This window comes from Leishmania donovani, chromosome 32 (genome assembly GCF_000227135.1).
Source record: "Leishmania donovani BPK282A1 complete genome, chromosome 32".
Taxonomy (NCBI): Eukaryota; Euglenozoa; class Kinetoplastea; order Trypanosomatida; family Trypanosomatidae; genus Leishmania; species Leishmania donovani.
Window position 1 is genome coordinate 1,452,141 of NC_018259.1, and position 26,772 is coordinate 1,478,912.

At 60.3% G+C, this 26,772-nt stretch overlaps 10 protein-coding genes across 10 annotated transcripts; all 10 read left to right on the forward strand.

Annotated features, from left to right (window-relative positions):
* Positions 1-1,338: 1,338 nt before the first annotated feature.
* Positions 1,339-2,454, forward strand: LDBPK_323830 (enoyl-CoA hydratase/isomerase family protein, putative; the record flags this gene model as incomplete). Its single annotated transcript, XM_003863746.1, has 1 exon — positions 1,339-2,454. One exon carries the CDS (start codon positions 1,339-1,341, stop codon positions 2,452-2,454), a length of 1,116 nt encoding a protein of 371 aa, XP_003863794.1.
* A 3,437-nt stretch (positions 2,455-5,891) lies between these two features.
* On the forward strand, positions 5,892-8,807 carry LDBPK_323840 (hypothetical protein, conserved; the record flags this gene model as incomplete). Its single annotated transcript, XM_003863747.1, has 1 exon — positions 5,892-8,807. One exon carries the CDS (start codon positions 5,892-5,894, stop codon positions 8,805-8,807), a length of 2,916 nt encoding a protein of 971 aa, XP_003863795.1.
* A 1,452-nt stretch (positions 8,808-10,259) lies between these two features.
* On the forward strand, positions 10,260-12,443 carry LDBPK_323850 (hypothetical protein, conserved; the record flags this gene model as incomplete). The annotated part of the gene is made up of 1 exon (XM_003863748.1): positions 10,260-12,443. One exon carries the CDS (start codon positions 10,260-10,262, stop codon positions 12,441-12,443), a length of 2,184 nt encoding a protein of 727 aa, XP_003863796.1.
* Positions 12,444-13,093: 650 nt separating this feature from the next.
* Positions 13,094-13,501, forward strand: LDBPK_323860 (hypothetical protein, conserved; the record flags this gene model as incomplete). Its single annotated transcript, XM_003863749.1, has 1 exon — positions 13,094-13,501. One exon carries the CDS (start codon positions 13,094-13,096, stop codon positions 13,499-13,501), a length of 408 nt encoding a protein of 135 aa, XP_003863797.1.
* A 1,724-nt stretch (positions 13,502-15,225) lies between these two features.
* Positions 15,226-16,653, forward strand: LDBPK_323870 (hypothetical protein, unknown function; the record flags this gene model as incomplete). The annotated part of the gene is made up of 1 exon (XM_003863750.1): positions 15,226-16,653. One exon carries the CDS (start codon positions 15,226-15,228, stop codon positions 16,651-16,653), a length of 1,428 nt encoding a protein of 475 aa, XP_003863798.1.
* Positions 16,654-17,277: 624 nt separating this feature from the next.
* On the forward strand, positions 17,278-17,895 carry LDBPK_323880 (hypothetical protein, conserved; the record flags this gene model as incomplete). The annotated part of the gene is made up of 1 exon (XM_003863751.1): positions 17,278-17,895. One exon carries the CDS (start codon positions 17,278-17,280, stop codon positions 17,893-17,895), a length of 618 nt encoding a protein of 205 aa, XP_003863799.1.
* An 823-nt stretch (positions 17,896-18,718) lies between these two features.
* LDBPK_323890 (hypothetical protein, conserved) lies at positions 18,719-19,186 on the forward strand (the record flags this gene model as incomplete). The annotated part of the gene is made up of 1 exon (XM_003863752.1): positions 18,719-19,186. The coding sequence occupies one exon, from the start codon at positions 18,719-18,721 to the stop codon at positions 19,184-19,186; it is 468 nt and encodes a 155-aa protein (XP_003863800.1).
* Positions 19,187-20,019: 833 nt separating this feature from the next.
* LDBPK_323900 (hypothetical protein, conserved) lies at positions 20,020-20,832 on the forward strand (the record flags this gene model as incomplete). The annotated part of the gene is made up of 1 exon (XM_003863753.1): positions 20,020-20,832. The coding sequence occupies one exon, from the start codon at positions 20,020-20,022 to the stop codon at positions 20,830-20,832; it is 813 nt and encodes a 270-aa protein (XP_003863801.1).
* Positions 20,833-21,636: 804 nt separating this feature from the next.
* On the forward strand, positions 21,637-23,463 carry LDBPK_323910 (hypothetical protein, conserved; the record flags this gene model as incomplete). The annotated part of the gene is made up of 1 exon (XM_003863754.1): positions 21,637-23,463. The coding sequence occupies one exon, from the start codon at positions 21,637-21,639 to the stop codon at positions 23,461-23,463; it is 1,827 nt and encodes a 608-aa protein (XP_003863802.1).
* Positions 23,464-24,547: 1,084 nt separating this feature from the next.
* LDBPK_323920 (kinetoplast-associated protein p18-2, putative) lies at positions 24,548-24,946 on the forward strand (the record flags this gene model as incomplete). Its single annotated transcript, XM_003863755.1, has 1 exon — positions 24,548-24,946. One exon carries the CDS (start codon positions 24,548-24,550, stop codon positions 24,944-24,946), a length of 399 nt encoding a protein of 132 aa, XP_003863803.1.
* Positions 24,947-26,772: the final 1,826 nt, after the last annotated feature.

Below are 26,772 nucleotides of genomic sequence, written 5' to 3' on the forward strand. Positions count from 1 at the left end.
CACCTGCGCGACATCATGGATGTGCTGCGCGCGGACGGCAGCGCGTTCGCTGCGAGCACGCTGAAGGTGATGGAGCGCAACTCGCCGCTGGGCATGACGCTTGCGCTGGAGAACATGAAGCGGCAGCACACACCTGGGTGCAACACCGTGATGGAGAGCTTCCGTGGCGACTACACGGCGATTCAGACTTCCATTTGTGTGGATGAGCTGGCGAAGGGCGTGGAGGCGCTGTTTGTCACGAAGGAGAAGCGCCCGCAGTGGACGGTGGGGTCCGTGGACGAAGTCGATGTGTGCTGCTCGTGAAGCAGCAGTTTGTTCTCGCGGAGGGCTTGCGAATATTCGGAAGTTGAAAGGATTGACGCGCGTGTTTCGGTGTTTTTTGTGCTGTTACCGTGCGCAGGCGAGCCCTGTGGGGTGACGGCGGTGTTGCACCTCCTGCTATTTTCGGTGATGGATTTATGGCCCTGGGCTGCGTAGGTGTCTTCTACGGTGGCGATGCTTCACGCAGTTCTCCTCCGCGTCAGCTGTTTATTGCCGTTTTTGCTGTTTCGCTTAGTGCGAGTGTGGGATGAGGGTGTGGAGTGAACCGCCCGCTGGCCATCCTCCGCACAGAAACTCGGGAGCAGCTGCTCGGCTAATGCAAAGGGAGAGAGGCGGCGTCGCCGCACTCGGCGCAACACTGTAAGGGTTTTGCCGACATGCGTGTCTCTACCAGCGAGGTGGGCATGAACACCGCTGGTGGCCCATCACTAGTGGTGGATGCCGCTGCTCATCCATCGGGTGCTCACGGCCGTGCGCTGTGGCGCACGGCCTTTTTCAGCTCTCGGTGGGCGTCCTCTGACGGGGCGAAGGTGCTTGAGTGTTGGCGTTTGTGCTCTGCCCCGGTTTCCTAGCCCTACGGCTTGCGGCTTGAGCTGCTGACCTCATCGTCGATTTGCCCTTGTGTTTCTCTTCTATCCGCCCCCCCCCTCTGCGTCGCGCACCCGCTTGCGGGCGGCAACGCTGCTCTATCAGCGCTCTGTACTTTGGCATCTTCCTCCGCTCGCCTCGCTGAGACGCACTCACCAAGGTTTCTTTAAAGGCAAGGGTCCTACGGCGCGGCACACTTGCACTCGGGTGAGCGAGCTTGCTGGGCACGCACGCGCCCTCGTATACAGCATCGCGCACCTACTGGAGCGTCAGGGGCTATATATGTATATATATATTATCCGAGGTGCTTCTCCTGCCCAAAGCCGTCCCTCGCTGATCGCCTTTTCCGGTACCCTTCCTTTCTCGAGTTGCGGTCGTATCTAAGACAAACGCGAGGGCCTCAAAGGCACTGGTGTGCACGAGCACATAATGTATCGCACGGGCGCGCGTTGCAGCGCGAGCGTGCTGTGCAAAGACTACCCGCATGCGCGCCACATTACCCTCAACCGACCCAATTCACTGAACGCGCTGGATTATGGAATGATACGGGAGCTGCACCGTCTGTACGTGACAGAGCCAGCTCCTCCGTCATCCCTGTACATCCTCACCGGGGCGGGCACAAAGGCATTCTGCGCCGGCGGCGATGTGATCGGCCTCGCGACGAACAACCCGCCCGGATGCGGTCGTGAATTCTTCTACTGGGAGTACCAAGTAGACTACAAGGCGAGCATCATTCCTGCTGGGCAGGTGTGCTTGTGGGACGGCTACGTGCTCGGCGGCGGCGCTGGCTTATCGATTGGAAGCGCTTATCGGGTGGCGTCGGAGAAGGCGTGCTTTGCAATGCCTGAGGTGGCCATAGGTATGTTCCCCGACGTAGGGGCTTCGTGGTTCCTGCCGCGGCTGTCGGTGCCTGGGCTGGGGCTCTATATGGGGCTCACCGGCCACCGGCTCCGCGGGGCCGACCTTGTGCACCTTGGGCTTGCAACACACTTTGTGCCATCTGCCAAGATGGGCGAGCTGGAGCAGGCTCTCGTCTCGATGTCGGACGCAGGTGATGTGGAGGCGGTGCTGGACAAGTATACGACACCGATAGCGCAGCTGCCACCATGCACCATCGCCTATTCCATTTCTTCTCTCGCCGATCATTTTGACATCACGGCAGATCTGACCGTATCGTCCATCTTGGACGCGTGCAGAGCGAATGCGCAGACGGATCCGCTGACCAAGGCAGCGGCGGATCTCATGCCCTCCTTCTCCCCGACGGCAATGACGCTCGCACTGGAGCTGCTGAAGCGCGGCGCGAAGCTGAGCACACCCGTGGAGGCGTTCCAGATGGAGTACTGCGTTTCCCAGCGCATCATGGCGGAACACGACTTTCGCGAAGGTGTGCGAGCCCTGCTCATCGATAAAGACAAGAAGCCGAAATGGCAACCGTCAACTGTTGCCGAGGTTGCGGCGGAGGCCATCGATGCGTACTTCCGCCCCACCACACCGAATCAGCCGGTCTGGGATCCAGTGGCGCCGCTCTCGGAGCCCGCAGCGTGAGCTTGCCGGACTTGTGTCGTCGGGAGCGTGCCTTGCTGGCCTTCGTCATCTCTGTTCTGCCCGGCTGCACCCCCTAGCCTGGTGAGTAGGAGGGCCACTCCGGCATCTCCTTACTCGCCAAGGTGCGCCTCGCCTGCACGTCATAATGCATACAGTCGCGTTTCATCAGCATCTTCCATGCGAAGGTGTAAGCGAATGTGTCGCTCTGGGCGAGTTGCGCCCTCTCCCCCTCCCCTGATCCACAAAAATACACGCTTCACGACACCCAGGTACACTGATGTGAACCCGCACAGCCATAGGTGCGAGCTTTACGGAAACGTGATGGATGCTGCGACGCTGCTGTGGTATCTTGCGCGCTCGACATTCTTGGTGGATCTTGCTAATCAAAGGCTGTGGGAGGGCCCTTGAGCACCTTCACGCCAAAGCAGCCGCAGCCGTAGCGCCTACCCCGAAAAGCGCAGACAACAGAGGCTTGCTCAGAGAAGCTGATCCACTGTCCTTCCGCTCCATAGTGCCGCTGCGCCGCGCACGCCTGTACATCCCTCTGAGGCCACGCCAGGGGGCTGCCGTGCGCATTTGGCGAGGGAGGTGTGCAGGCCGGATGGCGGTGTCGACACAACACTTTCGCAGCTGTCATGCCGGTGTGCAGGCATTGACACCCGTCGAAGCTCCGCACGCGTGCACCTTTCTCATGCGCAGCCGTCGTGTGCAGGCCCAGCATACCGCTCGCCGGCGAGCTGCGGGCAGATGGCGCGGTATAGACAGGCACCAGATCAAGAGCGGGCGCGATGCCGAACAACCATCATGCACTCGTGCGCGCAGCGAGAAGATCCTGTGGCTGCCTTGCTTGCAGCCACGACGCTGAGTGTGAAGCACTGATGCCGGTACTTGACGCGCTGCGAGGACAGCTCGATCGGCTGCGACACAGGAAAATCAAATGCTGCCGTTGTTACGCACGCGCTCCCCCTCCGCATGGCGCTCAGCACTGTCCCTGCAGCGGTGAAGGATGGCATGCTGCGATGTATCTGGGAGCAAGTTCTGGCGCTGCTGGCCCGTCGCGTGCGCCCCCACAATATCGTTTGCCGGTGGCCATTGCGGATGGTAGCACATGGATAAGGTGGCCAAGCTCGCAACTTTGGCCGTGCCAAAGACACCGACACCAACTGCACGGGCTACAGATATGGTCCCACTGCTCTCCGACGCCAGGTCGGCATCCCCCGTCTACCCACACGATAGGCGCTGCCACTTCCGCTCTCGAGCAGGACCGTGGACGCTGCCGCCTTGAGTCAAGGTATGCCGCCCACCCGAGTTTCCGTCTGGCGACCGATCCCGCAGCCGGCATCGGAAGAAGGGACGAGGAAGGACGAGCAGAGCCCGCAAGACGCATGCCCCCAACACGACGGCAGGACGGTTCGTCCTAGACGGCCAGGATGTAGCCGCAGTGCGACAGAGGTAGATGAGCGGTGGTTGTGTATGCGTGTGCTAGTTGTGGACTTGTCCGTGGGTGGAAGGTGGGCGCGCTGAAGGGTGAAAAAGAAAATGCGTTTTGTGGAACGCGCAGGAGGGGGGGGGCGCATGCGATGGCCTCTTCGCATAGGGTGTGAGTTGGTGCATCTGCATCAAGCAGTGCGGGTCTGTGCCATGGCATCATTCCTGGCGTTGGTTTCTCTTTCTCCACGATGCTGACGCTACCACATTTGATGTGCCACGTGAGCTTGTCTCTACATGTGTGCGTCGGCATATATGCGAAATTCTCCTCTCCGCGGCGCCATTTCCTTCTTCTTGCGTTCTCCACCTGCCTCCCTCTCTTCGAGTGCGCGACTCCCCTATCTGTGGGCTTGCCGTTGTTGTGGGCCCGTCTGCAACCGCCTACGGAGTGAGCAGTAGATACACTCGCATAACTGACATGCACTCTGTGCCCGCTGCCCTTCTCGTGCTGACATAACGGGGGATCGTATTCAAACACGCATCACCTCTTCCTTTGCTTCTTTCTTTTCCGGCCCCCTACGCAAACTTAGTCATTTTCCAGCTCTTCATCTGCCAGCTCAACGTCGCTGGGCGCCACTGAAGGCGACTCCGCATAGGCTCGTGCGCGCGCCGTTCTATGCACTTTCACGTCTTCCTCGGTTGCTCCATACGTTTCAATCCAAGTGTGCGCGTACGCGCACAAGCCGATACGTTGCTTGGCTGACACCGCAATCCCCGTCGCCTCCGCCTGTGCGCGGCAGAGGGGTGGGCAGAACCGCGCGAGGCAACGGGACCGCAACGAAAACGAAAACGACAATAAAAAAAAAAACATGTGTTTTCGTCGCTTTCACTCCGCCTTCGGTTTCACTTTGATCGCATTCGGCAGCTCGTCACCCTCCCTCCTCCCCGCTCGCCCTCTCTCCCTATGAAGGGCGCCCGTTTCTTTCGCATACATAGTTCTCTTTTCTGATTTCCTCGTTCTTATTGCGGCCGCCTGAGCGAGTGTGCACGTGCGACGCCATCATTTCAGTGACTCAGGCACGCCAGTGATCCACAGAGGCGCTACGTGTCCTTTAGACCCTCTACGCCAACAGAGGGCAAGAAGGCTGAGCTCTCCTTCCTTTATCTCTGCTCCCACCCTCTTCTCGTGGCTCGAACGTATCCGCACAACGCAACAGAGGATAAGGAAGACGAGCGTGAACACGTCATTCGTGTGCCCCCCTCCTCTTCCCCCGTCTCTTCTCCCTTTCTTTTTCGTCTTGTTTCTCCGTTTCACGTTGTGTTCTGCTCCCTCTTTTTCACACTTGTGGTCCAATTTCGAAGTGGGCTCCCTGAGCCGTTACTGTCCCGCCCCTCCCCGACCCCTCGAGCGGTCACTCACGATCCCCGGTAGCATAGAGGAGAGCCGTGCATAGCGCGTGCACACACACACACACACACACCCGCAACAAGGCGGACGAGAGGGTGCAGAGGGTTGCAAGATCGTGTATTCATCGAAAGAGGAACACCACCGTGCGTGCGCGGGTGCCGTTCGGGCCTTTATCATCATTATTTTAGTCGGCAGAGGACCGTCGTTTTGGCCAGCTCCTCCTCTTCCTCCTTCCCTCCCAGCACTGTATTCGGTCTCTCCATTTCTGCATTTGCCGAAGCAGGGACGCCCACTGACAGACACAGAGAAACGGGCACCGCAACCGCAGCCGCTTCTGCGTTTCGTTAAACGCTCCCCCACCCCCGCCGCTCTTTGATTGGGTGTCTGCGCCTGTGCTGATACGGAAGGCGACCACGTTGTGTGGTGCGACCTCTTCATTGTGTCGGCTGAATTGCCGTCTCGACTCGCCCGCTTACACAAGCGTTTTTTTTTTCCTCGTTGCGTCTCTTGTCGCCTCTCCCCGACCCCCCCCCCCTCACCGCGAGAGATGAGGACGGCGAGCAGCGAGAGCCCGAACCACATTTGCACCCCCGCCGCTGCAATGAGTAGCGATACGAGCCCCCCAGGGGACTATCGCTCTCCTCTACAGGTGGCCGCCTCCATCCCATCCAGTATCGGTGATGTGGGCAGGAAAAGCAGTTCGTCGCCGTTGCGCAGTTGCGGGTTGGCGGACGCGGCATCCCTGTGGGACGAGACCCGTAGTGTGTCCAGCTCTGTCCGCTCCATTCGTCGCCGTCGCGGCGGTGAAGTCAGCGGCGCCGGCGCTGCGGAGGGGAAGGACTGGACGCAGGCGTTCATGGACCTCGAGCAAATGCGGAGGGAGAATCAAGAACTCCTTCACGGGTCGCTCCGCGGCGACCGCTCCGAGACTGGCTCCCTTCTCGACGACACGTTTGCCGGCTCTCGCTCAGAGTCGTCCGCCATAAGCTCCGTGCGACGGCGCCGACGTGGCATGGCGGCAAGCGTCAGCGCCAGCGGGAGCAGGGCTGTGAGCTGCGCTCTCTTTGAAAAGTCTTTGTCCGGCGCTCCCGTCGTGGCAGAGTCTGTCACCGATACTGCAGAGGCCGATACCTCAGCAGCGGCACCGGCATCGGCGGGAGAGCCGAACGGTCGCAACCATGGTATTACAAGCGGCGCCGCTGAGGAACGACTCACCTCCTCGCCACCGCCGGCCACCTACTCGTCCGCGGATGCGGATACGCGGAGCCACTCCACGGTTACAGAGCCGGGACGCACCTCTGGGCTCCCGAACTGGCTAAAGCGGCCGACGGTCGAGGAGCGGCGACCCTCTGTGGCGAAGGCTCTGAAGAATGCCAGCGCGGCTGTTCCGACGGCGGCGACCGAGGCGACGAGCAGAGGAGCGGTGTCGGTGTGCCCGCCAGCTCCTTCGCCGGTTTGTTCGCTCATCATCGATGCACCGGCCGAGAAGCTGAACGAGGCCGCATGCCCCTCCTCGCTGGCAACCAAACCGTCGATACATGCGAACCCACCAAGCCGTCATTTCCCATCGCCCATGCAGAAAGCACACACCGACCCTGCCAGGGCAGCTGCACCGTCGCCGTCGCGTGGGCCACGTTCCAGAATGGTTGCGGCCAATTCAAGCGCAGCCGCGCCGGCCTCCAACGCGTCTTCTCCATCGCCAATGAACACAGCGGCCGCTCTTGTAGGAGGCCCGGCAGCTGCTTACCCTACAAGGCGTGCGTCGCCTTCGTTCAGCGCCGCATCGCAGCCGCTCGCACAGACCTACATGACACGCCAAACGAAGACCACCGCGGTGGGCATAGCACCGTCTTCGTCTTCGGGCGGAAACGCGCGCTTCCCTCCCACTCCCGTCAAGGCCGCCGTCTCACCCGTGGCAACCGCCTCTCCAGGTCTGCCTGCAGCCCCGACTGCGGCGGGGGCGGTCGACACTCCATCAAAACCTTCGGCGGAAGTGCCAGCTGCCGTCACACCTGCTGTTAAGCCTGCTGAAGAGAAGCCCCGCGTCAGTGCGCCGTGCGTCTCGGCGCGCGTCTCCTTCGAAGACAAGTTGGGGTCGCCGGACCCACGGCCACAGCTTCTGCCGGCTGAAGTCGAGGCCGGCCGCCTAACCACGATGGAGTCGAGAAAGGCGCCAGCGCCGAGTATGACGGCAACCGTGGCGGAATCGCCGTCCCTCTGCGATGCACTTGAGGCACCCAACGTCCCTGTCTCCCGAAAACGAACAGCTCTTCACGATAGGGCAGCGAGTGCGATGCGGACTTCGCGCGGCGCGGGGCAGACCAACGCCCTGTCCAGGCTCTCCGCTGAGGACGTGACCCGGAACGGTGAGAAGGGTCCGTCTGCCCCCCGTGTCGCCGCCTCCGTGCCGAGGCAGCGCAAGTGCTCCTTTGTGGCCCGCCTCCCTCGCGAAGGGACTGCGTTCGACCCCTCACAGCTGAAAGGTGGTGCTGCCCCGGCTACGAGTGCCGTCGGACTGCTCCACCGCACCACTATCCTCACGGAGCTGCGACGCCAGGAAGTGATGCGTGACCGTCTCGCACGGGAGAGCAGGACTGCCGAGGAGGCCCGTGCTCGGTTCGCGGTCCTGAAGCAGGCAGAGGTGAGCAGGATCAATGCTTCCGGTGCACACGCTGTAGAGGCGGCATCGTCGGTCCGTGCCGTAACGGGCTCTGCTGAGGCCCGGTCATCGTCGCCGCAGGACACGTCGCAGCACGTCTCGAAGGGCCGGCGGCGCTCGTCGGCGGTGACGCAGCCGCGCATGTCACACAAACGTGTCGCGCTGGTGAGTCCTTCGCTCACTGCACCAGCGGCGCCGGCAAACGGTGTGCGCGCATGCACGCAGAACCCGAGCCACCTAGGCACTCAACGGTCCAGTGAGGTCGTCGGAGCCGCCTCTTCGAAAATGCACAGGCCGAACACTAGCGTGACGTCGCTGCTCCTCGCTAGCACCCCGGAAGCTGATCGAGGTCACTGTTTGCGTGGAGAGAGGCCGCAAAGCAGTCCATCGCTCATAGGTGCTGAGGCCTTTGCGCACCCGCGGAAGCCGCTGGAAGCCACCGCGCTCTCGGGAACCCAGCCCCACCTTCCCTCGGCGGCCGTACGCAAAGACTCGGCTGCTGCAGCGAGCTCCAACAGCAGGAGTCCTGCCACAAACGGAGGTGTTTGGCGAGAACAACATTGGCTGAACACCATGTCTGCCTCTCCGCAGCCGGCTTCAGCGGAGACGGAAAAAATCTCGTCTGCACCGGCCCAAAAGGCATGGCCTCAGGCTAATGCTACCGCATCTATTGAGCCCGTCACCGCCACGACGGCGTCTCTGGCTCAGTCCGCACCGTATAGGACTGCGCCCAGCTTAACGACCACAAGGCAACCGTGTCCCTTGCCGTTTTGCGCGGAATGTGGCTATCGTCACATGGATGACGTGGCCAAGTTCTGCGCTGTGTGCGGCCAAAGACGCGCATACCTCTGCTGCTAAAATCCTATTCGAGTGGACATAGCAGCGCATTGATGAGTGTATCGTGGTGCGACCGCGCGCTGATGGGAGGCCGGCGTCGATAGGTATGTTTGGCTACTAGCACGAGAAAGAAAAAGCAAGCAGCAGCATGTGGCTCATGTACCCCAGCGGCGTGCCGGAAAGGGGGAAGGGGGAGGGGCGGTGTTGAACGTGTGTCTGTGCATCCGTGTGCCAGCACAGTTTAAGGGCCTCTTCTTCGTCCTTTGCTGTCACTTATTGGGAACTCAGTGATTTCTCCTTCGTTTGTCGTCATGCGCGCGCGTGTGTGTGGGACTCTTTTACGTGCTTGCGCATGTTGTGTGAGTGAGCGTATGTGTCTGCTGCCGTCTGTGAACTTTTCGGCTCCGAAAAACGCAGTGCCCGTCTCCCCACGGTGTACGCCAGCTTGTACCCTTTTCTACCTCTCCTTCTGCTCTGACTTCTCCGGGTGTGCGATCCACCCACCGGAGAGGTCAGCGAAAGATGGGTTCGGCAATGCGAGGTGGAGTGGGAGGCATGGACTGACCACCGCGCATGCATCTTCATAACATGCGAAGGGGACAAGGAAAAGTGGACTCGCGCACTCGCACATGTGTGTGTGTGTGTGTGTGGTGTGTGGTGGGGCCCTTCTGCTTGAAAAAGACAGAGAGAAAGCGAGGGAGAGAAAAGTATTACAGCGCCACGCGGTGCTGCAGTGCTGTTGCCTCACGTCCCTCGCTCCTACTCCACGTGAGGACTGCCAGGAAAAGGGTCGACGTCAAGCCGAGCTCAAGCCGTAGCCCGTGCCCTACGCTGTACCTCTGCAGGCGTGTGTGTGTGTGTCTCCCTTTGCATCGCTCTTTGCTCGCTCTCTTTCTCCGCCCAGCTCCGCACGCGCGCATTCACGAGGGACCAACACGCGAAGGAAGGAAGGGGCACCCGTCTCGTCTTCTCCCTATCACTCATACATCTGCCCGCGCAGGTTTGGCGCGCGACGCTGCCGCTGTGCACGCGCTGCCCTGCTCTGCCTGCCGATCACTGCTGCTTCGCGCCCCTGCTCCATTTTCTTCCTTGGCGTGTGCGTGTGCGTGCCTCTCGGCGTTTTCCGTGACTTGCTTGTCTCGACGTTTGACGTCTCTCTCTATCGTTGACGGTGAAGTGGTCTGTCGCAGTACATAGAGCATGCACCGCAGTGCCCTCTTCCTGGTTGGTGAGTTGCCCAAGGCGCTCTTTTCGAAAGCCTCACCGACGGGCGCGAAGCCGTTGCCATCCGCTGGTAGCTCGTTGAGCTCGCCTCCGTCGCCACGCAGCGGCACCGCCCTTGCGAAAGGGAAGCGTGTCGGCCGCATCATTGAATGGGACCCTTTTGAGCGGCACGGCGTCATCGCCGAGAGTGAGGGTGGCCGCCGCTACAGAATCGCAAACACGCGTGCCTTTGAGACGGTGCTGCCGACGATGCTGCGCACGCTTGAGGGTGCCGCTGTGGAGTTTGACGTCGACCGGCAAGCCTCTGCCGATCGAGTGATCATCCGCAATCGACTCACCCCCATCACAGCGGAGAGCTACCGGCAGAGGCCCCCCGTCGACTTCTTGAGCCCTGCAATGCTGAGTTGGGCAGGCCCACATGCCGCGGCATCGAAGCAAGATGAGACGAGCAGCGACAATACAGAGAGAGAGAGCGGTTTCAGTGATGGGGGCAACACGGCAGTTGAGGCCGAGGAGCTGTTCGCAAAGAACATCATTATAGACGTCAGCAGCATACCAGCCACCCAGATTGCGCGCTGGAGCGGCCCCTTGTCGGAGGAGGCAGTGATACAGCCCACCAAGAACCTCAAAGACATGCGCAGCAGCCGCCTCTTCGACGCGGAGATAAACGCCTATCTGCGTCTGAAGCAGCAGCTCGGAAATACCGCCGATGCGCAGCGTGTGCTGGCGGAGCAGCGCGAACGGGATGCCAAGGGTGCGGTGCGGCGGGACGTGATCGCGGAGAAGACGGAGGGCATCATCTTGGCCTGGTCCGGCATCCACCGCAGCGGGCTCATTCGCGAAGGGGTACAGCATCGCGGAGATGAGGCCTCATCAGACGGCACGTTGCCGGCCACCCTCGACAACGGGGACGGCGCGGCCGAGGAGACTCTTTGCATTATTCGAAACGCGCATGCGTTTCAGAGCGCGCTGCCCACGTCGCAGAGCCTGCAGCACCGGCGTGTTGCCTTCACAAAGGTGTCGTATTCAGCGCAACCGCACCGCTACTACGCGGAGAACATCATTGTGGTCGGCGATGTGCGCTACAACGCAGCCGTGCCGTCTTTGGAGGAGGCGCGCACTATCAAGGAGCGGGAGAAGGCTGCTGCCATGCAGCACCGCCATTTTGGAGCGCTTTTCATGGAGGACGATGACGGCCATGACGCGGGAAGCGGTGAGCGACAGCCAAGCAATAGCCAGCAATCCGCTGCAGCTAGGCCGGCTGAGGAGGCATCTACGCGCGCAGCCGCCTCTGCGCTCTTGAGGGACGATGAGGCGCAGGTGGACCCTAACAAGGTGCTCTACGGTGTCATTGTGCGCTGGAGCGGCGGCCAGGGTGTCATTGAGGGTGGGGATGGCCGTCACTTCTACCTTCGCTCCGCCGCAGATTTCGAGCAGCTGGTGGACAAGAGCTCGCATCACCTGCGCGGCGCCGTTGTTCAGTTCAAGCAAGATGTGGCGAGCCCCCGCTACGCGTGCCAGGTGGATATACTCAGCACCGCCGCGACGGCCATGAGCGAGTTAAAGCCGCTGCTGGAGAAGACGGCGTTTAACGTGTTCGCCGCCAACGGTGCAGAGCCAGCGGCAAACGTCGAGGCAGCGGCCGCAGCGTCAAAGGCAGTACCGGAAGGGGTGGAATGGACGCATGGCACGCTCCTCTCGTGGTCATCCATGGAGGGCCAGGGCATCATCATCGGCGAAGCAGATCACGAGGCGCGCTACGTGCTGCGAGACCCGGAAGAAAACGTTGTCGACTACACCGCAAAGCAGGCGCTGCTCAGAAAAGGGCGGCGAGTAAAGTTCACGCCATTTGGTAGCACGGGGAGATTGGCGTGCAATGTAGTGTTGCTGGAGGCAGAGGTCGACGAGGAGGCACTGGCGGAGGAGGTGCTGCGGCCGAAAGAGCCGCAGCTGTCGATGGATGGAAACAAGAATGAGGCGGTCCCGTCCCCCATGAGCACGAGCTACTGGCTGAACCGGATGGATAAGGCTGGCTATGACACAAAGGAGGTGAAGAAGTTGCAAGACCGCGCGCTGCGGCTGGACGAGGACGAGGACGACGACGGCGCCGAGGGTGGCAAGTTCCTCGATAGCGAGGAGCTCCTGAAGAAGGATCACTGGTGGAGTGACCCGCGCAAGAATGTGCGGTTCCCGAACAGCGACATGACGGCTGGCCACCTCGCCCTCATCGGCCCCGCTTCCATGATGAACGTTGCAATGAAGACAAAAGACCCCAAGAAGCTGGACAAGATGCTGAAGAAGTACCAGTCGCGGCTGACAGAGGAGCAGAAGGAGTACGCGTGGAGGCAAGCGAAGGAGATGGCGCCCAAGTATGAGGAGTGCGTCCGCAAGGGCCGAGAGCGCAACGAAGAGCCCACCTTCTACTTCTTCTAGTTACCTGCGTGGCTTTTCTTGCCTGTGTCTGTGCGCCGCAGTGGCGCCGTCGCTTGTATTGTGCCTCGCAGAAGCGATGCTCCGCTGATTTCCTGCACATCTGCGCCACTTGGCGCTTCTCAAATGAACCGGCACTCGAAAGAGGTGCGCCTCATCGCAGCGCCCTGGTGTGCAATGCTGCCGGCAGCGCGAGTGGATCGTTTTCGCCGGCAGCGGTTGCGCGCTTTTGCTCCTTGTCCGCTTGAAAAGTATGTGGTGATCTCCCCCCTCCACCTGCCTCTCCGTCTTCTTCGCGGACTCCGCCGATCACGCGGTGCATCCGCCTGCCAACGAAGTGAGCGACAGGTGGGCTGGCAAGCGTGTAGTCGTGCGGCTTTTGTCGGCTACTGTGCTCGCCACACACACACACACACACTCCAGGCATCTTGCGCCTTTTACTTCTTTCTTTCCTCTTCTCATTCTTCATCGCTGCTCTTCGCCGCTTGCCGCTACGGCCCAAACCTCAACTTCCGCTCTGTGATGTCCGTGCGCGTGCTGCTTTTCCTTTCGTCTCCATCAAAGCAGACCGACCGACATAGACAGACACGCGCACAGAAGCAACCCCCTCACCCTCTTTCTCTACACGCAAGCCGAAGCTCTTTCAGCGAACAATGGTCTCCAAGACCCGCAGACAACGCCAGAAGAAGAAGGCCACCATGCAGGCCAACGGCGGCGTTCTCCCCCCGGTGTTGCCGAGCGTGCCCAAGTCGGTGCACCTGAAGAAGACACGGCCCAACATGAAGGGCAAGATGAAGATCCGGCTCGGGCTCGAGTCCCCCATTGACATCTACAACGGCTTTGAGGAGCGCAAGGGTGTTCTCTGGCGGTGCCCCACCTGTGCCAAGGCGTGCCGTGTGGTCGGCTTCTGTGTCGACTGCGCCTCCGGCGTGAAGTCGAAGTCTCCCGCGGGCCAACTTATTGGGAAGGCGAGCACGAAGAAGGAGGCCGCGCAGACGGGGGCACCAAAGCTGCGCATCAAGGAGAAGAGTAGGGCGATGAGGCTGAGGCGCAAGAAGTAGGGCGGCGCGCGTGCGAATGGACCGAGAGTGGCGGTGGGCAGGTTGACTTGTTGCACATGTCTTCCCCGTCCCTTCGTGCGCTGTGCGTGAGGGACCATTTTCTTTCCTTTAATGGATGGCTGCATCCTGAGCGAGTAAAGGCGCGTCAAACCAACAGAGCGCATGACATAGCGAGCTCCTATGCGAATATGGCATGCGGGGACATCGCAAGGCTGGGACCATGGCGAACGCGCCTAGGTGACTACACTAGAACTTCAAAAAAACACGAGACTCATCGGCCTTGAGGAGCACCAATGATTACGTGCAAGACTTGCGCGCAGGTAGGCGGCGAGGAATGAGAAGAGCCGCTTGCAGGCGCACTCCCTTCCTATGGCTCGACAGGGGAGCGGCGGCCAGTGGAAGTCGCACATCTGCACTCATCCGGACGATCCACCACAGACGCACATCAGCATCTCCACTTATTTCTTCTCCCCCCTCTCTCTGCTTCCCCTCTCACCTTCTTTGTCCGCCGCTCTGCACCGCGTCTCGATTTCACGCTCACGCCGTGGCCGTTTGCGCGTGTTCCATGTGCTTCCTCATTTCTCTCCCTCTGTCTATCTCCAAATTTTCGTTTCGGGGCGTTGCCATCGGCCGTCCCCATGCGGGTGATGTACACCACTCGCACACGCCCTTCCCCCCTCCCCTCTTTTCCCGCTCGCACTGCCGAATCTCTTCTCTGCCTACATGTAGCCTGCCTCTTTTCGGCTTGTATGCAGGACTCGCGCAAGTCGCCTCTCGGCGGGACCACAAAGCGAAGTATCGCCCCCTCCCGTCTCTCCTACACGTCGCCCTCTTACACGGGGCGCTTTTCGCGTGTCTTGCGTGCAGTGCCCTTACCATTCGCTTCTGCAGATCGTCCCCCCCCCCTTCCGGCACACTCGCTCAGCCGCGCGCTCATTTTTCTTGTCGACTCCGTTGCTGCGACGCCGCATTCTGCGCGTTCGCCGCCTCCTCACTTACGCTGCTTCTCCCTCTGATTATCCTACATGGTTTCCTTCCCTTACCTCACGCTTCCGCTGCTTTCTCATTGAGCGTCGTTTTCCGTACACTCCGCGAGTAAAAAAAAACCAAGACGGACGTGGTCAGACGTCTACACACGGAGTCACGCGCTGCATCGACGCTAAGGCAGCTGCTCTCTCTCTCCTCAATACCTGCCAGACAGAGGGACCCGAGATTGAGGCGCATCAGTGCCGGCGCGTTGCCGTTGTGCCCGCGCTCTCATCACGCAGCAGGCAGACAGCGGAGAACGGCCAGACAAGGAGCGATTTCACTCCGAAATCACTACGGACTCGAAAGCGGGCGCAGCTTGTAGCTCTCGTGTGCCTTTCTGTGGCATTCGAATGGTGACGCCAGTGCCCTATACTTCGCGGACGGCATTCTCGATGGGGTCTCGTGAGTCTATACCCACGCCGTCATCAGTTCCTGTGAGCTGGCGCCGTTCAGGGGCTCTCCCGGCTGATCTCGGATTGGCCAGATCACGCGTGTCGTCAGGCGCGGATCAGGATAACGTGCAGTCTTGCCGTTCCGAACCTTCTCACGACAGCGACGAGGGAGACGCCGGCAGAGCGTCCGTCGACGCGGATCACTGCAAAGGGGATAGCCCGACAGCCACGGATGCTACGGGCTTGCTGCACCCGAATCACCAGGGCCTGACGCGGAGGTTGGCGTGCCCCACGATCCCGCGCATGGTGACCCTTCTCCTCCTCTTCAGCTCCCTCGTCCAGGGCTTCTCCTCTAGCGTCATTAGCATTTTCATCAACAGGGAGCTGGCGCTACAGCCCGTTGAGGTGACTCAATACTGGATGTGCATCGGATGCACGATGTGGTGCCAACCCATCGTGGGGTACATCTCGGACGCTGTTGTGGTCTTTAGCGAGAAGCGGCGGCCACTCTTCGTCTTGGCCGCCGTCAGCAACACCGTGATTTACACCGTCTACAGCCTTTTCCCTGGAGCGACGAGCAGCTTCGGGAGGCTTGTGGCCTTGTCGATGGTGAGCCAATTCTGCACGATGGGGCTGTACATCCCATTGAATGGGTTGGTGGTGGAGTTGGGCTGGCACGACGCGGAAACAGCGGAGGAGAGCAACGCTCGCATGAGCGCCATCGTGTCGAAGACGATGGTTTGGCGCTCCACCGGGAGTCTGGCCGGGGCGGTGCTCCACACATGCCTCATCGCGCTCTTGTCCGTGCGTCCGCTACTTAGCATCGCTGGCATCCTGTTCCTCGTACTCGTCCCGATTGTTCTCGTCACGCCACGGCGTCTTTTTCTCCGTTCCAGCACGCACGACTGTAGCTTCTGCCGTCATGTCGCTAAAGCGTGTCGGATGGCGTGGCGCAGGCTCGACATCCGCGATCCGCGCAGCGACGGCTTATGCTTTATCATTGTGCTCGCCTTTGTGTTTGTGTACACAATGATGCCCGACGCGGGCTCTGTCTACTACAGCTACCTCTACGTCGTTTTCGATTTTCCCAACTGGTTCTACTCAATCAACGGCTGCGTCGACCAGCTCGGCTCCATCGCTGGCGCCTACGTCTTCTCGTGCTGGGCGGGCCGACGTGCGACGCAGGAGGCTCGCGGTGGAGCCCGCATGTCGCTCTTCTTCATCTTTACGATCGGCAGTGTGGCGTGGGCGGTCGGGTACGCGACGAACCTCTTGCTATGCACCGGCTTTATCACGGAGACACTGGGCATGTCGGCTGCCGTGTACGTGCCTGTCGACACTTTCTTTACTTCCCTTGTTGCGCGATTTGCCTTCATGCCAACGCTGGTCATGGCTGCCGAGCATGCGCCGAAGTTCTTCGAGGCGACCACGTTTGAGGTGTTCAGCGCGGCGAGCATGGGCGGTAGTATTGTGTCGGGGATGCTGATCAGCAGCATTGCGAAAGGCTTGCACATCACCCGCACCGATTACAGCCAGTTGTGGGCGCTAATTGTGGTCTCGATTGTGGCAAAGCTGGCGCCGATATTCTTGGCATACCATTTACCGGAACGGTGCAGTGCTCGCGGTGATGAAGGCCGCCGTGACGACGCCGTCGTCGTAGCTGGGGACGAGGGGCGCGATAGCACAGCCAGGGCAAACGGCGCAACACATCTCAGCGCGCGGGTGCTTTAGCGAGAGGGCGCATGCGAATCGGAGGCGTGGGACTTGCCGTCGCGTGGCCGACAAACCCCCGGCCACACAGACACCACCAAACTGTTCCGTAATCATACTCAGCTGCTGAAAAGAGAAGGAGAGATGGACACCCCAACCGAGAGCCGTGGAAGGGCGCGGTGAGGGAGTCTGGATGGGGTGGCGGCAGAGGCGAGGCGCGTGTCTTCACTGCTTTCCTCCGCTTGCTTTACCGCCCCTCATATCAAACGAAGAAAGCGAGATGATGTAAATGCGTACATGCACGCCCACTTTACACGCGTGCAGACAAGCCTGTGCCCCCTGTCCCTGCGAAATGGGAGCGGGTGGGAGCCGGCCCGTCGCTCTTTCTCGTGAGCGTGGGAGAAAAGAGTGCGGCAGGGCAAGGCGCGGCTACCGCTGACGTCGCCCCTTTCCTCCCGCAGCAAGACATCCAGCAACTGCTCCGTGATGCCCCATCTACTCTCTGTTACTCTCCGACTTGCCGCCTCCGTCATTCGTCTTTGGGGAGGTGTTCGTGATCTGCTGCCTGTCCTTACCCATTTCCAGATCGTAGTTCGTCTCTAAGAAGTACACAAGGTGGGGGGGGGAGCTGGAGCACTAGAATCCATGTCGTTTCTGGCCAGCCTGCAAGAGTGGCTCGGCAGCGTCGAGGATGAGTTCTGGACAGCGCACAATGAGGTGATGGAGGCCACCGGCGCTCGAGCCTTTGTCGATGCCGCCGCGGCGTCCTCGCTCAGCATTGGCTCCCTTGCGGAGGGATTCCTGCGGGAGATATACAACTTCTACACGGCAGTGAACTGGTCAGAGCCCTTTTTTCGCTACCTAGGTGTCTTTCACGCTGTTGTGTGGGTGGCCGCCATCACCGCCACATGGGGCGCTGTCTCTGACGAGCGCATCATGGTTGTATGTGCGGTACTGGGTGTGCTGGTGCTGTCTGGCATACCGGCAAACTCCTACGCCGGCCGACACGCCGAGCGGCTCTTTCAGGAACCTGGTGTAAACTACTTCACAGAGGACGGAACCATGATGATGGTGGTCTACCTGTTGCCTCTGCTGGTGTTGTTGGTGTACTTACAGTTGCGCCAGGGCTACCGCGTCGTGTCGCTGATGGTGCAGTTAAAGCGTGCCCAGCTGCGCCGCCGAATGCGGCAAGAAGCGCGGCGCGAGAGCTGCGGCGGCGCTCACGGCGAGGAGGCCGCTGGCGACAGCAAGAAGATGCAGTAGACAAGCAGCCGCTAGTGATCGAGCAGGGGAAGCACGTTGTGTGTCTGAAGTCGATTTTGCTTCTGTGCACACGCGTGTGCGTGTGTGTGTGTGTATCTGCAGTGCAGGCGTAGACTGGCTGAAGTGAACGAGAGCTAAGCTGCGACATGGCCAACGCACCGTGCGCTCCCGTAAATGCGTGCGATCGCTGATGACGTGCATGACTGGAGAAACGAAAGTTAGAAGAGCGTTGCACGGATAGAAGGAGGACAGTTGCGAGTCGGCGCAGCGACATTCACTTGAGCAGCTGCTCTTGTTGCCGTTGCGCCTTTTTCCTCAGCCTCACAGGCGCGATGCGCCGGTGCACACTCACCTGCTGGGCCTGTGCTCAGGTGATGCAAGTTTGCCAAAGGGCTCACAAGTGATCGTCTTGCGCCTCCGCGCGTGAGTGAGTCACACCTTTCTGTGGGCGGTGTTGTGTGCCGCCACCATCTGCTTTTTCTCTTTGTGTTGCACGTACTCTTCACGGGCCTTTGGCGTTTTCTCACGGACACCTTGTGGGCAGCGACTCAGTGTGTTGCCTGCTCCACTCGCTTTTGTTGTTTGGGAGGAGCTCGAGGAGCAGCCGAACCCCTCCTTCTCCCCTGCACCTCCGTGGAGGTGCGTCACAGACTGAGACGATGGAGCCGCAAGTGTTCACCCCTGCGTGCTCTCCAATTTTCGACTTATTCATGCACCCCTAAAAGGCCCCACCCGCACCGCTTCTGTTTTACTGACTTTGCATGTCTTGTTGGCCGCACCGACGCAGGCTTAGCGCCGCTTCGTAGATGATCAGCACGGCACAATGAGCCCGTGGCTTTCGTTCGAGAGCTTTCTTCACAGCCACACCGCAAAGTGGTGCCGCTGCGGACTCGTTGCGTTCAGCGCCTTTGGGGTCGGGAGCGACTACTACCTCACGCACCACTACCAGGCCTTCGACCCCTCCGAAGGGCGGCAGTACGTCGTTGACTGGAGCCCTATCGGCAAACCGCGGTGCCAGATGCTGCTCATCCCGAACAACCACTACACCAATTACAGTCCATGGACGCCCAAGAATGGCGACGTCGTGCTCGCTCGCGAGGTGGAAGACGAGCCAAATTATCTGCAGCTGCTCAACGGCCGTTTCGTGGAGCGGCAGACATGCGGGGTTACGCTGCTCCGACCGATAGAGGAGGTGGCTCAGAGTAAGAGGGAGGAGCAGCTGCAGCGCGAGAGGCTGTTGTCATACATTTTCAGCACCGACGACATGGTGCGGCCCCCGACTGACCACTAGACGCTCGTTGAGACGACCTGGCCTGAGCCCGCATCGAACCTGTTGTCGACGGAGTACGCGGAGCGCAGTGCTGTGCCTGTGCGCAGAAGTGCGAGAATGGGCCCTTGCTGAGAGAAAGTGATGTGCTCACCTGCACGTGAGTGTGCGTGCGGTGTCCATGCGGAAGGCAGCGCGACAAACTTCTGCAGAGGCACACTGCGGTTAACAGCAGACGCGGCGGCCTTGATATCTGCCACGGTGTGCTGTAGGTACCCTTCTGCTGCCCATCACGCGGGCACAGCGTCGGTCTCTCGCTTTCTGTATATATATATATATGTGTGTGTGTTTCTGTGTGTGTGTCTGTGCTGGCGTCAGAGCGGGAGAGGGTCGCGGCTCTACTCCATCAGCTGCAGGCCTTTCGGCAACCCTCTCTCGAAGCGGAGCAACGTACACCGACACACGCCCGTGGGAGAGACGGCGAGTAAAAGGGACAGCTTGGGGGCAGCGCGCACGCAGACCTTCACATTCCTCTTATCTCTCTCGCTCTCTGTCTTTTTCTTTGGTCCCATCTACCGTACACATCCGCGCGCGCGCACACACACACATACATGCAGGCACAGGCACTCATCCAAGCACGCGGGCGCTGAGTTTGCTTCGGTGACGCGCGGGGCCGTTTTCGCACACCCGTCACCGTCGTCGTCGCCGTCTCTTGGTCTTATATCGTCTGCGTCTTCTCTTCACCTGCTCCCGCCATCCCCCGAAGCGTGGGTCTCTCGGTGGCACAGATGCGGTGCCGCGCGCTGCGGCTGCGAACGGCCGTTTCAGGTGTGGAGGAGAGCCAGTTTTTCGCCTCCATGCGGGCGCAGATTCTAAGTGATCTACGCACTAACACAAATGACCGAAGCCTCGCGGGACGCGTGGACCCACAGATCGCCGAGCTAGTCGATTACATCAACGGCTCCTTCACCCAGTACGTAACCAGTAGCTCATGCGGGGGACGGGTGGTGCTTTTCCACAAAGGCATAACGAGCAATGGTACGGCGAGCTCACCCCACGAAACCGCGGAGCCGGCCGGGTCTTCGTCACCCACAGCCGCATCCTCTGTCGAGCGGCGGAAACGCGGCTCTTTTGGTCGAGGAACTTTGTACCAGTCACACGATCCTCTGCCGACGGACACATCGATCACTGTGAGAGAGCGCATCGTGCCTGCTCTGGAAGAGTTTTGGGCATGGCGGCAGGCGCAGACTTCCGATGCGCGGCTGCAAACGACGGAGGTGCTGCAGCTCAAGTTTGAGCCAATGATTCTGCACGTACTTTGCGCTGACTTCGAAGCCGCCGCCGAGCTGCTCAAGTGTGGCAGTGAGAGCGGGCAGATGAACAGCGGCATCGTCTCTTGCTCGCGTGGGACCACGGCACATCGTAAGATCACTTGCTGCGTCACCTCTCCGCTCTGCGTCGATGTGCCGCTCTTTGCCCACGACGCGTGGTGCGTCTCACCCGCCAACTTCCGCAGCGATGTCTGGGCAACGTTCTTGACAGCCTCCCTCGATCACATCAACGCGCTTTTTGCGGAGAACGCCACGCGCCGCAAACGATTTGAGTTGGAGCTACACGCGCGTGCTGGGAAGGCGGCCGCGCAGCAACAGCGGGGCGGCATCCGTGATTGAGATAGGAAGAGGTCAAAGACTCAGCGAGCAGTACACTTGTGCGCGTGCATGCACTGTGACCCACACACACACACACGCACAAGCACACGTAAAGCCTCACTATCAGCGTGCTAGCACACGGCGCCACCTTCGCTGACGGGGAGCGACATCACCACGCGATATGTAAGTGTAACGCCTTTTCATCAGCGACGAGAGCAGCAAATCTAAAACACACACACACACACACAGAAACGGCGGGGCAAGGCGTAAGAAGACGGACTTCGCTGACGTGAAGATGCACACACGTGAGCGGTGTGCTTCGTTCCTCGGTTAGGGGCCCATGTGCTGTGGCGCGGAGTGCGGGGAGGAGGGGAGGGGGGCTGAATATGGCGCCATGCTTGTCAGCCCTCGCACCAAGTCCTTCCCCTCTCTCTCTGCTTCTCTTTCGATACCCACCCTCCCCCCTTTCGTTGAGTTGTATCGTTGAGGCGCCAGCGGACTGCGGTTGTGTCGCCATCTTCTATCAGCGCCATCTTCTTCTGCCCACCGCCTCGTCTTCCTGCGCACGCTTCTCCGAATCTCCTCATTTCTGCTCATGCGCAAAGGTCATTTGAGAAGAAACAGGCGCACACGCAGTGAGTGCGGTGCTGCCCTGATCTTGTGTGAGGAAGCGTGTAATACGCATACACACAGGGCTGCTCGTGCTTCTGCAGAGACGGGTGAGCTTGTCGCCTTGTGCCGGCGTTCCTCCTGCTGCGCGGCGGTACCTCGAGGCCGGTGCTTTTCCAGTGCGCGTCTTGCCTGTCGGCTACCTGCCGCGGCACCATGTCGAGCTCTGTGTCATGGCAGCGCTACGACGATGAGTTCCACGTCTCTGGCGTTCTTACGGAGGCAGCGCGGGCGTGTGTGTCAGCCCACCCGACCGATGTGAAAGACTTCTTCTCCCGCTACTTCCGTGAGGTGGCTGGGGGGACGTCTGTGAAGGCGCTTCATCACAACGAGGTGCTGAGCGCGGCTGGTGAGACAGCTATCACCTTCACCCTGGAGCTCTGCGTGGGGCCTGAGGTGTCCGTGACCACCGGCGATTCGCTTTCATTCGCCGATAGGGGCAGGGATGGAGAGGCGTGCGCGTCCCTGGCAGCGTCGGAAGGGGTCACCGACGCCGAGGGCAACCGCTACTCCGTGATCCAAACCACGTGTGCTGCGGCGGTGTCGAAACTACTTCAGCTCGGCCACGCAGAGCCGCAGTGCGAGTGGGATTCGGCTCTACGGGCTGCGATCTCCACGTCCCCACTCGCCAATGGCGCCTCTGCACTTCAATGGGTGCTGAGCATCATGGCGTCTTTGGTGGCCGCTAAACAGCGCTGCGTTCCACTGCACCACTACGTTGCTGCGCTGATCGATGACCGCCGCAGTGGTGGACCCGCCGCTGGCGGCGCGCACTTGGCACTCTCGCAAAACGGTGTCTCAGCAGCTTCAACAGCGCGAGCTGGCTCATACACGTCAGTGCGACCGTACTCTGTACCGCAGTTGCTGGTGACATTCTTGGTTCGCGCCGCCGGATCAGACGCGCCGGAAGCGGCGCATGGTATGCGCTTCTCTCACGTGTATGTTGCCTTGGATGCGCTGACCTCGCCTGTGGGCGACGCGAACGGGGCTGAGAAGCCGATGCCCGTCAGCGGCGCTGTGCTGCGGCAGCGCATGCAGAAGGTGCGCCAGGCTGCTGAGCGCTTTGCGCAATCCCACCCCACCTCCTCCAGCGTGGACACGCGTGGGGGACTACACTGGGACGGCGCCGCAAACCTAACAGACGTTGTGAAAGCTGTGACGGAGGCGCTGTCTGATGCTCAACTGAACGTCGGCGCGGAGGTGTGCGTGGGCCTGTCAATGAGAGCGTCCACGACACAGGTGCCTGCAGCCAACACGGCGGACGGTGGCGCGGCCAAGAATGCCTCCGGAGACTGCAGGGTGCTATACAGCCTCTTTGGAGGCGGAGAGCCGCCGGTAACGGGTGATCAGCTCAGCGAGTACGTCAAGGAGCAGCTGAAAGAGGTGGACCCGGACATTGTGCAGTTTCTCGAGGATACTCATGCCATGGAAGACTGCGTCGCTCGCCAGAGGCTTCAGATGGCTCTGCAGGACTCCATCGTTCTGAGTGACATGGTTGCTGGGCAACGGGAGTCAGGGCCGGCAGCATCGGGCCTGGCCAGTTCGTTACCCGTACCGGCTCACGACGGCGCGTTCCCGAACATTGTGATGAACCCCTGCGACTGTGGCACCATAAGCGACGTTATCGAGTACATGTGTGCTACCGGGGAGGATTCGCGCCGGGCAGTAACTGTTTTAGTCGGCACTGCTGCCGGGGATCCGCAGACTGCGGCTCACGTCGTCGATTTGGCAATCGCCGGCGGCGCGTCTTATGTGCTCGTCAGCGCCGGCGTCTTCAGTGCGCACACAGCTGCAGCGGTGAGCCGACTGGCATCTCGAACGGACGAGTTGACGAGTATGCAGATGGCGGCACCAAGGCCGTCTGCGCAGCGTTTCAACCGCTACGACTGGCCGCCGCTGCCCACCGCGGAGGTCGCACCGATCCGCCGGAAGGGTGACAAAAAGAAGAAGGATATCAGCAAGGCCAACAGCAAGCGGAAGTAGGCCCTGTGAGGCGGCGGGCCTAGGGGCGAGAAGGATGCCGTGGGTGGACGGGGCAGTTGGTTGGTCGTCGTCTTGCGCTTGATTCGCCGCCGCGCACCCATCCACACCACCGCTTTTCTTTCCGTCCTCATGGGCTGCACCTCCACCCCTCGCTGATCCCCGAACTGCCCGCCTACCAGCGCAAGATGGGAAGAAGTGTGTGTGCGCGTGTTTGGGGGGGGGGGGTGGGTGGGAAGGGGAAAGGAGGGTCGCTTTCCTCCGGCATTTGCGTCTCTCTGGCACTTCAAGGCGCATCTCGTGTGCTGCGCTGTGGCTCACTGTGCCCTGCCGTATCGCTCGTCTTGCTTTTCGGATTACATGTCTTATGATGTACAGCTCCTCCGTATCAAAGCAGCGACCGTGACGGCAGCAGAAATCAAAAAAGCGATTGCGCAGGCGAACGATGTGGCGGACCGACCGCTCGTCTTCAACATCACCCTTCTCGGACCGGCGACGCTCACACGGTTTGCTGTGCTGCGGCCCAGATGCCGACACACGCACGGGCCCGACAGCGTGCCATGGCCAACGTATCCGGTGCTAGCTCACGAATGCTTTCCTTTTCCGCCTGCTCACACTTAGCTTCCGCGGTGGGGCGGGGGTGCACAGTTGCGTGCTTGTGCGTGGACACAGGGCTGCATTGCCCCATCGGACTCGCTGCCTGCTCCCTCTTTCTGCTTCGGCACTGTTCTTTGCTTCTCCCCCTCTGCCTCCTCTGCCTCCTCTGCGGTGCTGCCCCATCTGTGGCGTGATGGACGCTGCGATGCTGTCACATCGATGCGCGTAGACCAACGCCCACACACAGACTCTTGCAAGAGTGCATCTCTCACCACACGCGCCAGATTCGCCTTTTCCCTCTGTCGCCCCCTTTCTCCCACCCCCTGTTCTCACCCCCTGCTCGTCTCCGCAAAGGTGCTCGCTATCGCCCGTGAAAGCACTGCTCACCGGACATACTTTTCTTGGTGCGCACTTTTATTGAGATCCCGTCTCCGCCTCCGCGAATTGTGCGTACCGATACCGGCAGACACCGCACGCACAGGGACGACGCATGCTGCGCCGCAGCCACGTGCTTCTGCGCGTGAGCCCGTTTGCGCTCTTCGTGCAGGACGTAGGCAAGACCGGTAAGCTGAAGGGGGCAAAGAACGCATGCGAAACCGCAGCGAAGATGTACTGGAAGCTCTCTCCGGCGGAGAAGAGTGCGCTGACGCGAAGGGCCAAGAAAAAGACGTTCCCGTTGCAGGAGGCATATCAGCGCATGGCGAAGCGCAAGATGAGGCGCCTGCGCGACATGCCCATATCGAAGCGCCAGGAGCACATCAGGGCGAAGTGGACGTCCATGAGGGGGTCTCAGGCAAGCAAGCCGACGAATACGGTGCCAAGCGCCAAGGCGAAGGTCAAGGCGACCAGAAAGGCTGGGAAAAAGATCGCGAAGGGGCCGAGGAAGTAACGCCCCGGCACTGAGGAGCATGACAAGCTCGCACCACAGACAGAACGAAACACTGCCTACAGCACGTGCGCGAGAGAGGGTTGTTCGCGCCTTCCTTTTTGCTTTCTTCTGTGTGCTCTACCACTTCGGTGTTCTCCATGCACACGCAGTCTAGGTGGTGCTGCTTGGGTGATGGAGCGAGGAGCGCGAGAGGGAGGAAGGGGAAGGGGAGTCACCCTATATCTTGGCGAAGACGACGTCTGTGCGAGGAATGCGGTGCGCGCGCGTGCGTGAATCCTTTGTTTTGTACAATCATAGATCTGCTCTCTTTGTTGTTGTTATTACTGTTTTTTTTTTTTTTGAAGCGGGCGCGCCTGCGCCTACAAAGTCATGCCCGCATTCCTCCCGTCCGCCATCCCGTGATGCGGCGCGCACACCGCTCCAGATGTCCCTCCCCTTCGTCTTGTGTGTCTCCTCCTCATCTGTGTGCGCATCTCGCCATTACCGACTCCATAGAGAATGCCGGCCCGACAGCAGCGATGACATGCGTGTGATAGAGAGAGAGGCACCACCACTGCCGCCGATGAAATTGCTCCTCTCCCTCGCCGGTCCACCGTTGTCGTTGCGGTTGATGGTCGCCTAATCTTCGGGTATCCCTTATCCTTGCGCGCGTGTTGCCGCGCTCTTTGTCGATGGCCAGACGGACCTGCACGTTGCTACACGCGCCCCACCCCCTATTTTCGTGGTTTCCATAATTTGTTTTCTTTCTCTCTGCCTCCTCTCGTCGTTTTGACGTGTGCTCATCGGCGGCGGCGGCGGCGGCTTCTCTCCCTCTCTATTGACATCTCTCTTACCCTCGTTTCGGCTATGCTACATCCTCCCTTTCCAAGCTGTCGAGCGTCATCGGTGTGAGAGCACCCTTTTACTTGGTCCGGTTTTGACTTGCCGTTGATGTGGCGCCGGCAACGAAAGCCCCTCCCCCTTGCACACCCACTCGCGCGCACGCTGAAAAAGGAAAGGATGCCTTTGTCTCTCGCCTCTTCGGTGACTCGTAAATGTATACGATGAAGTTATAGGATCGCGTCGACACCGGTACCCACGCACACTCGAGAAACGACACGTAAGCACAGGTGTCGGTGCAGAGACGCCAGCCGTACCTGCTCCACACCGTGGGATGTCTCTGCGCGTCCTGTATGCGCTGGCGGCTTTCGCTCGTATGCTCACGTTCATGATAATATCGAAAGTACCTCAGCTCAGTCGCGTTGATGTGTCTGTGCCTGTGAAACACGACCACGTCACCTTCACTTTTTCCAAGTGTGCACTGCGCGTCTTATCAGAAGAGTATACACATTTGTTGAGGGCCTGCGTGTCGCTGCTGTGTGGTGTGCGGCACGGGCGTGTACGTGCTTGGGCAGCGCGTACGCCAACACACTCCCATTAACGTCCTGTTCTGATGGCGTTCCTCTCGCTTTCCTTCTGTGCCCCTTTTACTCCCGCCTTTGCTCCTGTCTTCTACCGTCCCAACACATACGCATACCGGTGCGTTCTTGGCTCTCGCTTCATCAGATTAGCCGACGGCGCCGTCTTGTCTCTCTCACTTTCTCTCCCTCACTTGCTTGCACTGCAGTGACCGCTTAGCACGACAGAAAGGAACGCGCCGCCGCCAAACAACAACACGGAACTTTCTCTCACTCAAGCGACACACGCGTACCTCAGGGGAACTCCCCACCCCACATCCCACTGCCTCCCGCCAACAAACAGCAGCAACACATCACCATCATCCACATACAGCCTTCGAAAAGCGAGCGAACAAGAGAGAATACGTCATACACACACACACACACACA